At 38.1% G+C, this 15,916-nt stretch overlaps 2 protein-coding genes across 5 annotated transcripts in view; one reads left to right on the top strand and one right to left on the bottom strand.

Moving 5' to 3' along the window:
• Positions 1-3,331, bottom strand: part of prim2 (DNA primase subunit 2) — a 36,689-nt gene extending 33,358 nt beyond the window's left edge. Inside the window, exons 1-2 of one of the 2 annotated variants that reach the window (XM_030156812.1) lie at positions 3,226-3,331; positions 97-246 (exon numbers count right to left, since the gene is read on the bottom strand). In XM_030156812.1, the coding sequence (XP_030012672.1) occupies positions 97-241 (145 nt within the window). In that variant the 5' untranslated portion in view covers positions 242-246; positions 3,226-3,331. The other variant, XM_030156813.1, reaches the window with a different exon arrangement.
• A 2,630-nt stretch (positions 3,332-5,961) lies between these two features.
• Positions 5,962-11,825, top strand: rab23 (RAB23, member RAS oncogene family). 3 transcript variants are annotated; one of them, XM_030156369.1, is made up of 7 exons: positions 5,962-6,080; positions 9,057-9,250; positions 9,563-9,648; positions 9,951-10,107; positions 10,766-10,848; positions 10,934-11,026; positions 11,125-11,825. In XM_030156369.1, exons 2-7 carry the CDS (start codon positions 9,096-9,098, stop codon positions 11,256-11,258), a joined length of 708 nt encoding a protein of 235 aa, XP_030012229.1. In that variant the 5' UTR covers positions 5,962-6,080; positions 9,057-9,095; the 3' UTR covers positions 11,259-11,825. The 3 variants fall into 3 exon arrangements, with proteins under 3 accessions (XP_030012229.1, XP_030012230.1, XP_030012228.1); XM_030156370.1 differs by lacking the exon at positions 5,962-6,080 and adding an exon at positions 6,089-6,545 and having other exon boundaries at positions 9,061-9,250; XM_030156368.1 differs by lacking the exon at positions 5,962-6,080 and adding an exon at positions 6,089-6,545 and having other exon boundaries at positions 11,125-11,824.
• The last annotated feature ends 4,091 nt before the right edge of the window (positions 11,826-15,916 follow it).

The raw sequence follows: 15,916 nt of genomic DNA, 5'->3' as shown, positions 1-15,916 counted from the left end.
TGAAGAATATCAATATCACAAAACCACATTGTACTTGTTTGACTAATACATTTCATAAATGAAAAGTAAAAATATCACCACATGAAAAGATCTTACATTTCAGTCTCTCGACAGCAAACGTCTCAAATTCGGTGAGGGAGATGTTTTCGAGGGGAGGCTGTCCATAGAACTGCACTGAATGTCCATAAAGCTCCGTCTGAGCAGAGTTAATAATCTTCCTTCTTCTGCTACCGAACTGCATAGTGCCTGATAAGGAAAAGTGTGTTTAAATATTAGACCAAGAATCAGAATAATCAGGTAAATTTCTATTATGACAACACACAGCATGGTTATGCTTAAAGATGCACAAATATCAGCCAAACCCTGATGTCTGACAGTATCGGCTCTACTGAGTGACATCAGTTATCAGCAAATAAAAAGACGTTTCAGATGTTGAGTATTAAATGTTGTTTCATAAATCTGTAGGATTTCATTAATGCTCAATCAAAGATGGTGTGATAAAAAGTCTTATAATACAGGGCTGGATGATTACATCTTGACTTTTTTCCAATGTTATGGACGAGTCATGACTTTAGGTGATTATGTTTGCATGCTCAAAATGAGAGATTTCCTTATTAAAACCCTCAACCATGATTTATGCCTGAAGAAACCTGTGCATAATAGTATATAACAAGAAGCAAAAAGGTTGTATTTTGTATTTTTGTTGGCCTCTCTAGAAGTAATCTTGATTTGGCAATTTAGCCTTTTCTGTTTCCCAGAAAGCAAAACATTGATTGAGCAAATTTATTAAACTTTAGGACAGTAAGATTTGTTTTTGGATATAGATAATTTATTTGCTTCCCTGGCACCAAATGGGGAATAAATATGAACAAAAACAAAATAACACTTATTTTACCTCTGATTGAACTGTTTTTTAAATCAAACTATGAAATCATACTACATAGTTTTCTTTTCTTTTATAATGGGCTGTCTGTAAAACACAATAACAGTATCAGCACCATCTTTACGGTCTGCTCCAAAATTATAGGAGTTCAACAAAAACACCTGAACTTTTTATGGAAGAAGCAGATGGTGCAGAAAGCCAGGAGGATCCTAGATCAACCAGACCACGTCCTCAAAGATAGATTCACCTTAATGCCATCAGGGAGACGATACTATGCGCCTCAGATGAGAACAAATAGATACACGAACTCATTTATTGCCTCTGCCATCAGGCTGCTGAATGAGATAGGGTTGTAGGGTGCCTGTTTATTTATTTATATAATGTTTTCGACTGCATTAAGCTGCTCACACCGGCAGTGCATGTATGTGTATGATGATGATGTCTGAAATGTCAATGTCTGTGGGTTTTTTTATACTGTTCTATAATCCACTGAAACCGCATTGGAGACTGTTAAACAGAATTGCCCACTGTGGGATAAATAAAGTTATCTATCTATTCAAGGGAACATTCGTACAGCTGGCATTTCTTCCAGTCAAGTTACGATAATTCGCAAGCTCTCTTACAGTTATGGTATTGTAAATAATTTCACAATAATCAAATGTCTCATTCCCAAGTGTTTTTGACTGAAACACCGAAAGTGGTTGCTCTTTTTAACCCTTTCATGCATGAATTATGAGAACCTTAATCAAGATTTTTTTTTTTTTACTGTTATTATTCCTCTTAAATTTGGCATTAATTGTACATCTTTTTATGTTTTTTTTCTATTCTTGTATTTTATTCTTTTATTTAGGTTTTATCTATTCTTCTGTATTGTTATCTATCTATTTTATTTTATTATTACTTTTTTTTTTTTTTTTTTTTTACAGTTGTTCTATGTCTTTTAATCTATTCTTGCATTTTACTCTGTTATTTTGTTTTTTATTTATTTTTCTGTACAGTACTTTAATCCACTGTGCCTTACAAATAAAGTTGGATTCGATTAAAAAAAATAATGTGTTTGAAATTTTTTTATGAATCTATTTTTCATGAAGTTGCAAAAATGTCCACTCAGCTGGACACCATGCATTTAATTTTTGAAGCAAAGAAACATGTATTTACTAATACGCAGAAAACTATGAAATAAAAACATTTCCCATGCTGCTAATCTGATGTTTTGTCACATTTTTAACATACTCTAATACTAGTCATTACTCACTTCATGGAGATAATATGGAAGGAAAAAAAAAACAAAAACTAAACTTTTTGGTGCGACTTACAGTCTAATAAAAATAATAAGCAATTACTTTACACTCAAACATGTTCCTGCAGATCAATTTTACCAAGAACAGCAAAGTTACAGTAATGGTATCAATTGCAGTGTATGGGATGATGCATGAGCGCCCAATGTGTCGGCTGATATGGAACTAAAACATCAAAACCCATGAATATACAAGAGAACAGCTGTAGAGTAACTGTCCACTGAAGTGACCACTTTGCATGAAAGGGTTAAATTGTTCAACATTTCTTGCAAACTATAAAGGACATTATTAAACAGACAGAATGAATCATGCACATTTAACCAGTACATAGTATATTCCATATCTGAAAGCCCCATACACCCACTCCCCAATCATTTTACTTGACATCTTCAACCTATGTATGTAGAAATACATTAAGTATCCTCAGAAACACATAATTCTTCATCATGTGTAACTTAAAAGAAATTTTCAAAAGCCATCTTATCTGCCTCACTGAAAAGGTTTTTGAGTAACAATGTATGTGTTAACACCAATTTAACACCCAGAATTAAAACTAACATGAATGAAACCCAAGCTACTTCATTTCAAAATGCTTTTCTTGCACTGCTGAAGCCCCCCATTTCTATATACTGGACTGAAGAAGTGTTTTAGTTCTTGTCTCAATAATTACAAACATAAACTGCTACATTAACCTAGACATATGACAGATGTTAACTAGCTAGTTTTATTGTTATGCTACAACATGCAATGGATGTACAAGGCTAACCAGAAGACTGCTGCTTTTGTTAATATTAAAATCAAAGCAAATGCATTCTGAACTCACTATTGTATGGAACGTAACGCTGCATGTTGTAAATACTTAACAGTCATAAATAAGAGGGTTAATACTAGGTTAATACAGTGGGAAACATGCTAGCTAACATTACCTCGAAAGTTAACTAGACGACAGTCGTGTTAACACCGTCGAATCAGTAACAACTTCACACACAGCGACGATATATGACAGGAATAACAAGTAGATAATGGATGGTTTATTCACTTTACCGACTAGAAAGTAGGGTCGCTTGTTGTATCTTCAATCCCGCCAAACAAAAGTGGGTTGTTCAACAAACGCGGGTAAACGATGACGATTCAACCAAACCAGGAAAAGGAACCACTTGTGACTCCGCCCATCAATGTGTCATAGTTTAGGTGCGCGTGTTTTGTTGACTTTCTCAGCCCGCCCGCATCTGTACTCTGAAGAAAGAATACAAAAGAGAGCTTTTAACGTTCTGCATGTATTTGGATGAAAGTGATGTTGTTCTACATTGCATTTGTATGTACAAGTTATTTATTACAAAAAATGTTGGCTATAACTGTGGAACAGCACAAGAGGAAAGAGGAAAACTAAGGATCAGGCTGTCAGGTTGTGTGACGCTGTGCTCTCATTGGCTGGTGTTCTGTGACGCTGCGCTCTCATTGGCTGGTGTTCTATGACGCTGCGCTCTGATTGGTTGAGGTTCTGTGACGCTGCGCTCTCATTGGCTGATGTTCTGTGACGCTCTGATCTGATTGGCTGGCATTCTGTGACGATGCGCTCTGATTGGCTGGCGTTCTGTGACGCTGCATTCTGATTGGCAGGCATTCTGTGACACTGCGCTCTCATTGGCTGGCGTTCTGTGACGCTCTGCTCTGATTGGCTGATGTTCTGTGATGCTGCGCTCTCATTGGCTGGCGTTCTGTGACGCTGCGCTCTGATTGGTAGGCGTTCTGTGACGCTGCGCTCTGATTGGTTGGTGTTATGTGACGCTCTGCTCTGATTGGCTGGCATTCTGTGACGCTGCGCTCTGATTGGTTGGTGTTATGTGACGCTGCGCTCTCATTGGCTGATGTTCTGTGACGCTCTGATCTGATTGGCTGGCGTTCTGTGATGCTGCGCTCTCATTGGCTGGCTTTCTGTGACACTCTGCTCTGATTGGCTGGCGTTCTGTGACGCTGTGCTCTCATTGGCCGGCATTCTGTGACGCCGCGCTCTGATTGGCTGGCGTTCTGTGACGCTGCGCTCTCATTGGCTGGCGTTCTGTGACGCTCTGCTCTGATTGGCTGGCGTTCTGTGACGCTGCGCTCTCATTGGCTGGCGTTCTGTGACGCTCTGCTCTGATTGGCTGGCGTTCTGTGATGCTGCACTCTCATTGGCTGGTGTTCTGTGACGCTGCGCTCTGATTGGTTGATGTTCTGTGATGCTCTGCTGTGATTGGCTGGCGTTCTGTGATGCTGCGCTCCCATTGGCTGGCGTTCTGTGACGCTGCGCTCTCATTGGCTGGCATCCTGTGACGCTGCTCTCTGATTGGTTGATGTTCTGTGACGCTGCGCTCTCATTGGCTGGTGTTCTGTGACGCTCTGCTCTGATTGGCTGGCGTTCTGTGACGCTGCGCTCTCATTGGCTGGTGTTCTGTGATGCTGCGCTCTGATTGGCTGGCGTTCTGTGATGCTGCGCTCTCATTGGCTGGCGTTCTTTGACGGTCTGCTGTGATTGGCTGGCGTTCTGTGACGCTCTGCTCTCATTGGCTGGCGTACTGTGACGCTCCAATCTCATTGGCTGCTCTAAACAAATAAATGAATGAAAGAAGAAAAGGCTGTTTTGTTTAAAATCATTGCTTCCTGGTACTTTTTAAGGCTAAAAACTCAAAAAAGACTGTTCTAGGTAATTTGCAAACGCCCATGTTCCTGTGACTTTAATAAAAGACGCCTCAGATCATCACAACTTTCACCGCATTTTTTTTGGAAAAGCTGCCGCAAAATCAGGCATTTTAGGCCGCAACAATTAAAAAAAAAAAAAAAAATCCTGCGAAATCCTGGAGGGACTGTTTAACGTGTCGTGAATGTTAGCGAATACTGCAATACAACTATCTGAATACAAATAATAGTGGGATGTGCATTGTGTGCGGTCTGTTACAAAAGTGTCTTAGTTCATTGGCATTATTGTGACAGGAACGTGCAGAAACATGGAAACAAACACACCTACAACACATGCATTTTATTACAGTAGAAGATTTAGGAAACAGGAAAACTGAAATGATTGAAACTGAGGAGGTTACATATTTACTGATATTGAGTTCAGTAATATTGCTGATGACATATTCACCCATAACTACATTATTTAACAAATCTAAGACAAACATGTTATTATATGTGATTGGATCAACTACAATTAAAAAAGAGCAGAGTCTCGTTTTAGCAGATAAACATTAATTTCATTTCATTTTTTTTTACTTGCTGAATGATTACATCTATATCAAACTCCACTGGCATGAAATCATTTTGGTGGTATGTCCAGTTCATCAGTCTAACTGTCTTCAGAGAACCAAATCTGACGTGACTACAGCGAAGATTCCTTACTCAGCCGTTGACCATAAATATCTGCTAACCAGCTTAGTCACATGTGTTAATGTGAGCCAATGGTATCATTGTTTCGATTCCAGTGTTTAAGAAAGGTCATAAATGTATTTGACAGAACAACTTTCTTGACCCTGATGGTAGATTCCCAACGTCTTTAGTGAGTTTAGATAGTTTAATTGTGGTTTGATGTTATGGAGATGTAAAGTGCTTCTGTGTTCGCTACACCCGCCGTAAGTGGACCCCATTTGTCGCGACATTTAGAGCTTCTCAGGTGGTGTTTTTTTTATTTATTTATTTATTTATTTATTTATTTATTTATTTATTTAATTAATATTTTGCTAGTCTATGGATACGATATTACTAGTAGTCTTATTGTTAAGAAATGACTGTTCCTTCGTTTACTCCAACACAAAAATGCATTCTCAATAGTAGTTTGGTATCTTCGTTGTAGTTTCAGTATCTTTGAAAGAACTACAACTGTTCACCAACTCCCAAGAAGCACTACGTGTGTTTCCATGGAAGTACGTATTTGACGTTGACTCTTGCATTGCTGTCTTTCGCTCTGCTGCTTAGCAACAAACATTAGCGAGCTAGCTAGTTGCCTGGTTAGCTATTCTCATGCGCAACGTAGGTTACGTTAGTTAGCTCGAACGTTGGGTTGTAGATGCACAGTTATGCGTTTCCATCCAGGAGTGACAGTCATTTTAATCAGTTTTTGAAGTTGCAAAGTTCGGGACATTCGATTCGTGTGTTCATTTCCTAGATAACACAAACGGTCGGGGAGAGCGGTTGTTTTTGGGAGAATCTGAAGAAGGCTAACTCTAGCTAGGTAACCTTAGCACCAGAGTCACTATACCATTAGAGTCTCCTTTTGCCTCTGAGAACCGCGGAGGGAGGTTGTGGATATGTGATTGTGGGTTAGCGGACTGGTTAGCTCATCTCATGCTGACAGCAGTCACTGGATGCGTTGCAAAGATATTTTACAGGTAAGAAACCGCTAGCTTTCAGTATTGATCAGCACAGTTTTCTATAGTAGCTACATCAGCAGCTGCTCGGTGTTCAATGACTCCTCCAAACGATTCAACAAGTTCTGTGTGACCATGGTAAGAGGTCAGATTTGAGAGGAAAAGCACGAAGAAAAGCTTGTTTTACCTCTCCATAAACCTAAACACCACTTACAGCAACTTAATTCTGCCAGACACAGTTATGTACTTGTATCTTATGGTATTCATTACATTGTATTTCCTTTGCCCATGAATTATTACAATAAATGTTGCCTCGACTTTTGAGGCCTCTGTGAAGTAAATAAGATTCATTCTCTAAGATCAACATATATTCCCTTATAACCTACATGATTATAACAGACTTCACCTCCTGTGTACTAAAGGCCTGCCACCTAGGATTCTGTTATTTCTAATTCACTTTCTACAGCAGTGTGTTGTATTTGTGGAAATTCTATAATTTAATCTTAAGAGTTTCCTCTAGAGATAATATCCTATAGCTGTCTGGATGGCTGGGTGTGTCTCACCCTAGAGTTAATGGCAAATGGGATGTCATCTTCAGCTGCTATTCTCAAGGATTTTGCTATCAAATGTCTCATTTAGTTACTTTTGTTCAGCTGAAAAACTTTAAAGTATAACAGGAAATAGTTTGGTGGACATACAGTAAATTGTCACTATCCTCCAACTCTTATAGATGTTAAAAGTATAATATGATGGTGAATATATATACTGTATAGCTATAGTCACTGCATTGATTGATGCTCACCCCTGCACAAAACAGAGACCAGCCCAGATTTACAACCCTCACCAACCACCCACTTGATCTTCAACCTTTAGATGAATTTCAACTACGTATGTAGAATATGTATATATACACTGAGCTACAGAGGTGAAATTATTACCCTGCCACCCAAAGGGGAAGCAAGGGGTATTGTTTTTGATTCGGTTTGTTTGTTAACACTTTAGCAGCAAAACTACAGGCTCAATTCATAGCATACTGTGTTTATAGATTGCCAGTGACCCAGAATAGATCTCGTTACATTTTGGGAACAGTAGGTCAAAGTTAAAATTTTGGGGTTTGTTGTGCCTGGCACCACTTGTTTTCTTTTACGTCAGTGGACTAACAAGCTAAGAAAATGGGTCATCCTGCCTGTCTGCTGAGGCAGGGTTCAAAATCAACAGCTGCCAAGTGTCAGATGCAGACACTGTAAATTTTGGGTTTGGCAGATAAATGATGTGTTGTCACCAGACAGGTGGTACTAAACAGTTTGGAAACTGTTTTTTATGTGTATGGGCCTATGTGACCTTCACTGTCCACTGTAGGTTCTGTGGCATGAATAAATAAAATCTGAGGACGTTACTACTATGTTTTGACCATTATGTGTAATTGGAGATTTTGCAACACATTTCAAGTGTTAAGCTGCATTTGAAGACAAAAATCACAGAGGCTGAAACAATTTTGTTTGTCTATAAATAAGCACAGTTTTATCATTATTTTTTTTTTTTTTAATTTTAGCCTTTTGTTTTGCTTGCTGTAACAACTGCTGTATCACATCACAATATCTTGCATTGGGTTACATGTTGTGTGACTCAAATCGAATCTGTTGGACACACAGTAGGTTGTCACTGTCCACTCACAACAGCTTTCTCACAATATGCTGTTCAGCATTGCACTCAACAACTACACACTTTTAGCTGTGGCAGGCCCAGTTGCTATGTGGAGTCTGCAGCTCTGAGTGCTAATGGAAGAATAAACACATTGCACAGTTGTTCCAAATAATTTTCATCTAAAATGTCCAACACTCGACGAAAGCCATTTACATGCATTTACTCCCACTGAGATTTTAGCAATATGTAGTTCTATGGTTCAGGTATGACAAATCCAAACTTCAAATTAAGAATACACTGTATAGCACGAATGTTTTGACATCATTATTTTTAAATGGAAAGAGTTTACCCATAAATACAATTAATGAATATCATTAATGCATTATTTGATATCTGCAGCTGACTTTCATAAGGCCTTACAGCAGTGGAGATGTCAGTGACTTTGCTAGTTTTCCTCTTGAAAGTAGTTAACGGATCATAAAAGCTACATGCAATTGAGTCAAATTAAATAATGTGTTGCAAACTATGTTTCTGTTTAATTAGTATGTCAGTTTGTACACATTTACACTACATTTTGAACTGAAAATGAAGTGTGCACTTTTTGAATAACAATTCAGCTTTAATTAAGGCCATGATTACTTCCTGTTTCTTGTGTGTGAACTCTGCACTGTGTGTGTCCTATTAAGAAAAAAAAAGCTGATGAGATTTTTCAGCACCTGAGGATGGAAACTTGATCTTAAAGTCAAGTCACCACAACTTGTAATGAAATTGAAAGGTGCAACTCTATTGTTCACTATTTTAAGATCTAATGCTGAATGAAAAGCATCTATTAATTTATTATATGGTGAATTTTAAGTCGGATATTGCGGCATTTTTGAAACTACTCAGGCAGAGTGGAAGTGAGAAAACAAACCAGACATCACCACCATGTTGGAGGAGGACATGGAGGTGGCCATCAAGGTGGTCGTTGTCGGCAACGGAGCTGTCGGCAAGTCCAGCATGATCCAGCGTTACTGCAAGGGCATCTTCACCAAGGACTACAAGAAGACCATTGGGGTGGACTTTCTGGAACGGCAAATACTGTAAGCCATACAGTACAGTAATTAAAAGTTGTGTTCAATTTAAAATATAGGAATATTATATATTGATGCCGTAAATATTGAAATATGCAAAAAATATATATCATATAATGCACAGTACATAATTAGGTGCATGTTTGCTCTGGGCTTTTAGTGAGATTAGGGATTCCCGTGACAGGGTTAACAAGAATGATTAGCATATGTACATGTTAGTGCTGGTGAACTGATATAACACACTAGCCTGGATTTTGTTATGCTGGCTCTAAAAAAACTAATACATAGTTGTGTTATGACTTTTTTTTTTTTTTTTTTCAGCGTGAATGACGAAGATGTCCGACTGATGCTGTGGGACACTGCTGGGCAGGAGGAGTTTGATGCCATAACCAAGGCCTATTATCGAGGTAAGAACCTGACACTGTGACAGACATGGCACTGCTGCTTTAAACCTGTCAAGTCTTTGTTTATCATAACACATTTTTGGGGTAAACTGAAGGCATGTCAGTCAAAAAAAAGCACAAAAACTAACACACAATAGCTCATTCCTGTCATTCCTTTGGGCTAAACTTGGCCGTGCTGTAGTTGATCCAGTATGTGTGTATGTATGTGTGCAGTGTGTATCACATTTCTATCAGAAGTTTTTTCAGCAGACATATCTTTTTTTTTTTTTTTAAATGACAATTTTATGTGCGGTCCTGCATTCCAGGCGCCCAGGCATGTGTACTCGTCTTCTCGACCACAGACAGGGAGTCATTTCAGGCCATTGACAGCTGGAGGGAGAAGGTGGAGGCAGAAGTTGGAGATATTCCCACAGTTTTAGTGCAGAACAAGATTGACCTGCTGGAAGAGACTGTTATTAAAAAGTAAGGGCTTGTATCAATTCCTTTTACACTGTTTTTTCAGGACTGTAGTTGTAAGTTGTAATTAACCCATAAAGACCCAGTGTTACTTTTGTGGCAATTCCAAAATATTTTTTTCACTATATTTAACTTTTCTTCAATGATTTATCGCCATTTACTTTAATATGATGCTCTGTGTTTTGCATTTTTAAGTGAAAAATCAGGTATTTTCCTGTATGTAATTTACTGATCATGACGATGTTTATTGAAGCTCAAATTAAAGTTGAGGGTTATTATATTAGAAACACAGAAAACTGAAGAAAATATGACTTTTTCAGTAAAATATGTCATTAAATTAACATAAACGAAGTGTCTCCATCCACTGTCATCGATCCAACTCTATGGGTTTTACTAATGAATCAATGTTGTAGAAGATGACGGTGTTTCCATGTTCACTACGGAGCGTCTGAACATCCAAATGGATCATATCTGATGACCACAAAAAGATGACAAACTGTATTTTACACCAATTATTTACATGTATTAATAGGATTAGTGGATCAACAGGTATTAAACAGTTTAAATCAATAGATGGTTTTGGTTGACAGTGGATGTTTGGGTCTTTATGGGTTAAAGCCATGTAATTGACTTAATTTTAATCTAAATGTGTTATTTTTTGCAGCGAGGAGGCCGAGGCTCTAGCCAAAAGGCTTAAGTTGAGATTTTACCGCGCTTCAGTAAAAGAAGATCTAAATGTCAACGAGGGTGAGTTACTCATATCGATGTGAACCATATCAGATGTAATGATAACTGAAGAAACATCCACATTTCTCTGCTTGTTTCCCACCAGTTTTCAAGTACTTAGCTGAAAAGTATCTCCAACGACTCAAACAGCAAACAGCAGAGGAGACTGAGGTGGTCCATTCGACAAGCAATAAAATAGGTAACATATGTTTCTGCGTTGTTTCTATTTTTATACTGCGCTTTTCTTTTTGCAACAGAGTGACATTACTCTTAAATATGATTTTTCTCTTTCCAAAGGAGTTTTTAACACTACAAGTAGTAATATGAGCAACCAGAGCTCCAGCAATGGCAGAGAAGTCATCACTCTGAGACCTAACAAACAAAGGACCAAGAAGAGTAAAAATCCCTTTGGAAGCTGCATCCTTCTCTAGATAGAACATTTAATTTTAGTGACTGAATAGTGTTTTTAAGACTAAATTGGTTATTGTTGTATTCTATCGAGGTAGCCACATTTAGAGACCAAAGCCCACAAATACTGGGAAATCCAACTCACAACTTCTCTAGTAATATGTTGTATCATATATCTTTTTTTTTTTTCTCCCCACTTTGGTTGAATCCCCTTTTGATACAGCCTTCTATGTTGCACACACATTATCTGTTAACATTTGTACACTCTTAGGTCCTCCTTGTGGTTGCCTTAAGTAACAGCAACATCTGAGGGTACGGTGAAACTTAAAGCTGCGTATGAGTTTCGTCACTAATTTTTCATCATATCTGTAAAACCCGAGTCATAGCCTAAGTATCATGAATCCGTAAGTCTTTCCGGGATTACGCACCTGAATCTCTTCCCTCAAGGTTAGGGATGTTAATCGAGTGTTCCGAGTAGCTCAATTCCTCGATTGCCTGCCTGCTTAACGATTCTGCTTATTGATTCCACCTTCGCTGCGCATGCGTGATGACGTTACACGCACGCCGCATCGTTTTGGTCAGAACATAGCCAACATGGCGTTGAGGCGGAAATGATCCAAAAAGATGACACCTGGGCCACTGGGAACACTTGCAAAGCTTCCGCTTCTTCAAAAGGGTGAAATCACTCCAATATGCTCAAACATTTGTCTACACAGCATGTGACTCATTTACAGGAATGTCACATATTTGATATGCTACTTAGCGACGCTTGTGAATGTAGTGGCAGAGCAAACACCAGGCCGTCATCCAGGCCCAGTTCTGGTGTGGACAACAAATGTCCTGCCCCTTCAAATAAAAGTTTCTGAAGGAAGGGGAAAGGAAATGAGGAACACAACAACAGGAGACACAGAGGAATTAGTAAAGCATCTTAAGTTTCACTTTCACTCTACGGTGCCCCCACCCCCCCACCCCAACTGGGACTGGCGTCATCTGTTACTGTTATTATTATTATTTATACATACTATATTTGTTATATTTTCTGTGCAGAGATGAAAACATAAGACTGTTAATGCAAACATACCCATTTGTACTGTTTTATTCCCTGACCCAATAAGAATCGATAAGGAATCGGATCGATAAGCAAAATCGATAACGGAATCGTTAAATTCTTCTTGATTCCCATCCCTACTCACGGTGAACAGTTTGGAAATGTACTCCACCATAAGCAATCCATGTGTTTACAAACAGAGCTGGTAGGCTACCTGGGTATTTTCAGAAATTTGTCGCAACATGCACTGTGGGAAGCGGAGTTTCATGCACCTGCTTTCACTTGGTCGACATGTTTGTTGTTGATGCTACTGCGGCTGCGTGGAACTCCTCTTCTCACAGTTGTGACAAATTTTGTGAAAAAAATTGTGACAAATTTCTAAAAATGCCTGAGTGACCTATTGACTCTGTAACCACATTATTTATGGTGGAGTACATGTCAAAATTATTCACTGTGAGGCAGAAGATTCAGGTGCGTAATCACGGAAAGACTCATGGATTCGTGATACTTAGGCTATGACTCGGGTTTTAGAGATCTGATGAAAAATTGGTGACGGAACTCACGCACAGCTTTAAAGGTAGTCCTAAAAATGAAATAGAAACATCTACAAGTTGTGGTTTAATGACTTGACACACGATCTTCTCATAAATCATTTTACAGCAAAGGTTGCACTCTTTGTATGTGAAAACTTTCGCTCATGTACACGGTTTGTACAGTTACCTGTTCCTGCGTTTGATTTTTCAACTGTGCAATATGTTTGTATGTATTGTAGAAGATACACAGAGTATTTTGTACCATACTTTTCTAACTCTTAATAGAATATGGTTCAAACTATGCTGTTTATCGTAGTCAGAAACACTATAAAATTCAGAGCTAATTCTCTCTGCAGAAGTATTTTTATATGAATCACAACAGTGTTTAGTGATATTTTCACTGAAGTGTTGATACAGTGCCAAATTTCCTCTTACTGAGCTGTAGTCAAATTTTAATACCGCAGTCATTTGGATGTAAGATGACAACACTAGAATGTGTACCGGTGTACGACCAAATATCAGTTAACATTGGCACAAAATAGCCCCCCCGCCAACCCACCCACCGTGTACTCCTATTAATTTCCACATTTCTTAACCAAATTCTAGGATTCTCTGACGTCAAACATGTTTTAAAACAGCAATACTGAGTCACTGCACCACAAGTCACGGTTAGCTTTAGTATCGTTTTTCTTGATTTCAGTTGTTTACATTAAATAGTTGTACGTGCTTTTCTTTAACATCGGTACAACTCTGAGTATGTTTAGTGCATGTGTGACATTTCCTTATACTTGTAACCTCAACTATGAACATGGTACAACAAATGCAGTTTTACTTTTGGTTCGACAGCCATCGTCAAAGCCAATTAATTTGTGTTTTGTTAACTTTATCCTGTCAGAGGAGTGGTACCAAACAGTTGCTCAAGGGTTACATTTTAGTTAAAACGATTAAAAGCTCAATGGCATCGGGACTGGATGTTCGCCCGGCTTTTGATCGCCTGAATATGCAAGACAGTTCAGTTACTTAACACTACAGGGAGGTATTCTAAATCATCCCCAAACTTGTCGTTCAGTCCTGACAGTGAGTGTAAAGTGTGTTATTGCCTTGTCTGAATGCAGCCTTTTTTAACATACTTACTTTATTTCTCTTCACTGATTACTCGGACATCAAACAAGCACAAAGTCTTATATCTAATATGTAACATTTCCTGTTAATAGTTTTATCGTTTTCCATGATATTAGAAAATAAGACATTTGGGAGTGTGTATCGTATGCATGTTTTGAATGGGAACACTTATCGTTTACTGATTGGTTCATTCTTTTCATTTCACAGTCTTATGTTAAAGTCCCAACTGGTGCTTAAAAATGTTCCCTGCCTGGTCATTGGGGGTCACATTTCAAGCTCTCGTTTGGTTGTAAAAATACAGGGAGGGTGTAACTGTACTGCATGCAAGCCTTTTTTTTTTTTTCTTCTACATCAGTGAATGTCCAACCATGGTTGCAACGCCACAATGCCTTGTCCATGTTTACATTCTCTTCCACTGACCGCCACTTATCACTTCCTTATTCCTTTTTACATAGAACTGCATAGAGAGCACATCTGTAAATAATTCTCACGCCTTCTTTTATTTGTAACATGGTGTTTACGTTTGCTTTCTGACTGAATGAATTTAGTGCACTTTATCGGTAAGATGGCATATAATTAATCTCAAAGACGCAGAAATATCAGAAGTTAAAGCTAACCATTCTTATGTGCTGTCACTCAGGTGTTGTTATAATCTTTTGTGTCTTACTCTAGTTTTTCACGTGACTTCATAAACCAGCTTCACACATTCTGATAGAAAAAGCGACAAAAGTATGCTTTCGATCTTTGACAAAGACAACAAATTGTTGGATTTTTGTTTCATCACTTACAAATGTATCAGAAGTTGAAGTGTGCCACGCAGCTGTGCACCTGATATTTATGGTTTGGAGGAAAAATTTGTGGTAATCTGACATAAATAAAAGTTTACTTTTTTCTTCGGCATCTTGTGTCTCATTTGAAATGACTGGTGCTCTTTCCTGTACGAGTGCATTCATCTTACTGGTTATTGGTATATATGGGTATTGTTTTTGGTTCATTTCGTTTGTTCATTAACACTCTACAGGGTGGGGAAGCAAAATTTACAATATTTTGCGGCAGGGATTGAAAGACAGTGTATGACCAATTAGTTTATTGAAAGTCATGAGAATTTATTTGCCACAAGAAAATTGACATAATAGAAAATGTTTTTATTCTATGTGTCCTCCTTCTTTCTCAATAACTGCCTTCACACGTTTCCTGAAACTTGCTCAAGTGTTCCTCAAATATTCGGGTGACAACTTCTCCCATTCTTCTTTAATAGTATCTTCCAGACTTTCTCGTAATAGTTTTGCTCATAGTCATTCTCTTCTTTCCATTATAAACAGTCTTTATGGACACTCCAACTATTTTTGAAATCTCCTTTGGTGTGACGAGTGCATTCAGCAAATCACACACTCTTTGACATTTGCTTTCCTGATTACTCATATGGGCAAAAGTTTCTGAAAAGTTATGGATAATAGTGTTAGGTATGATTATGACATCAATATATGTTTGGTTTCAAAACAACTGACGTAGTGCCTGCTGAGAAAAAACAACTAAATGTTCATTGTAAATTTTGTTTCCCCACCCTGTAGCAGCAGAACTATTGGTTCAATTCATACCAAACTGGGGTTATAGATTGCCAGTGATCCAGAATAAATGTGGTTATATTTTGGGAAAAGTAGGTCAAAGTTTCAATTTTTTATTCATTCATTCATTTTCTGAACCCGCTTTATCCTCACTGGGGTCACGGGGGTTGCTTGGAGCCTATCCCAGCTACTTATGGGCAAAAGTTGGGTACACCTTGGACATGTTGCCAGTTCATCACAGGGCTGATATTCAATTTTTTTTTTTTTTTTTTTTTTTGACAATTTTTTATGAATTTCTAAAAAAAAAAAAAAATTTCCCATTTTCTTATAATGGGCAAAATTTCACGTCTGTAGCAGCAAAACTGTTGGTTGAATTCATACCAAATTGGGTTTATAGATTGCCAGTGACCCAG

The sequence above is a fragment of the Sphaeramia orbicularis genome, chromosome 15, assembly GCF_902148855.1.
Source record: "Sphaeramia orbicularis chromosome 15, fSphaOr1.1, whole genome shotgun sequence".
NCBI classification, from domain to species: domain Eukaryota; kingdom Metazoa; phylum Chordata; class Actinopteri; order Kurtiformes; family Apogonidae; genus Sphaeramia; species Sphaeramia orbicularis.
Note: the sequence above shows the minus strand (reverse complement) of the source record. Positions and strands in the feature narration are given on the sequence as shown.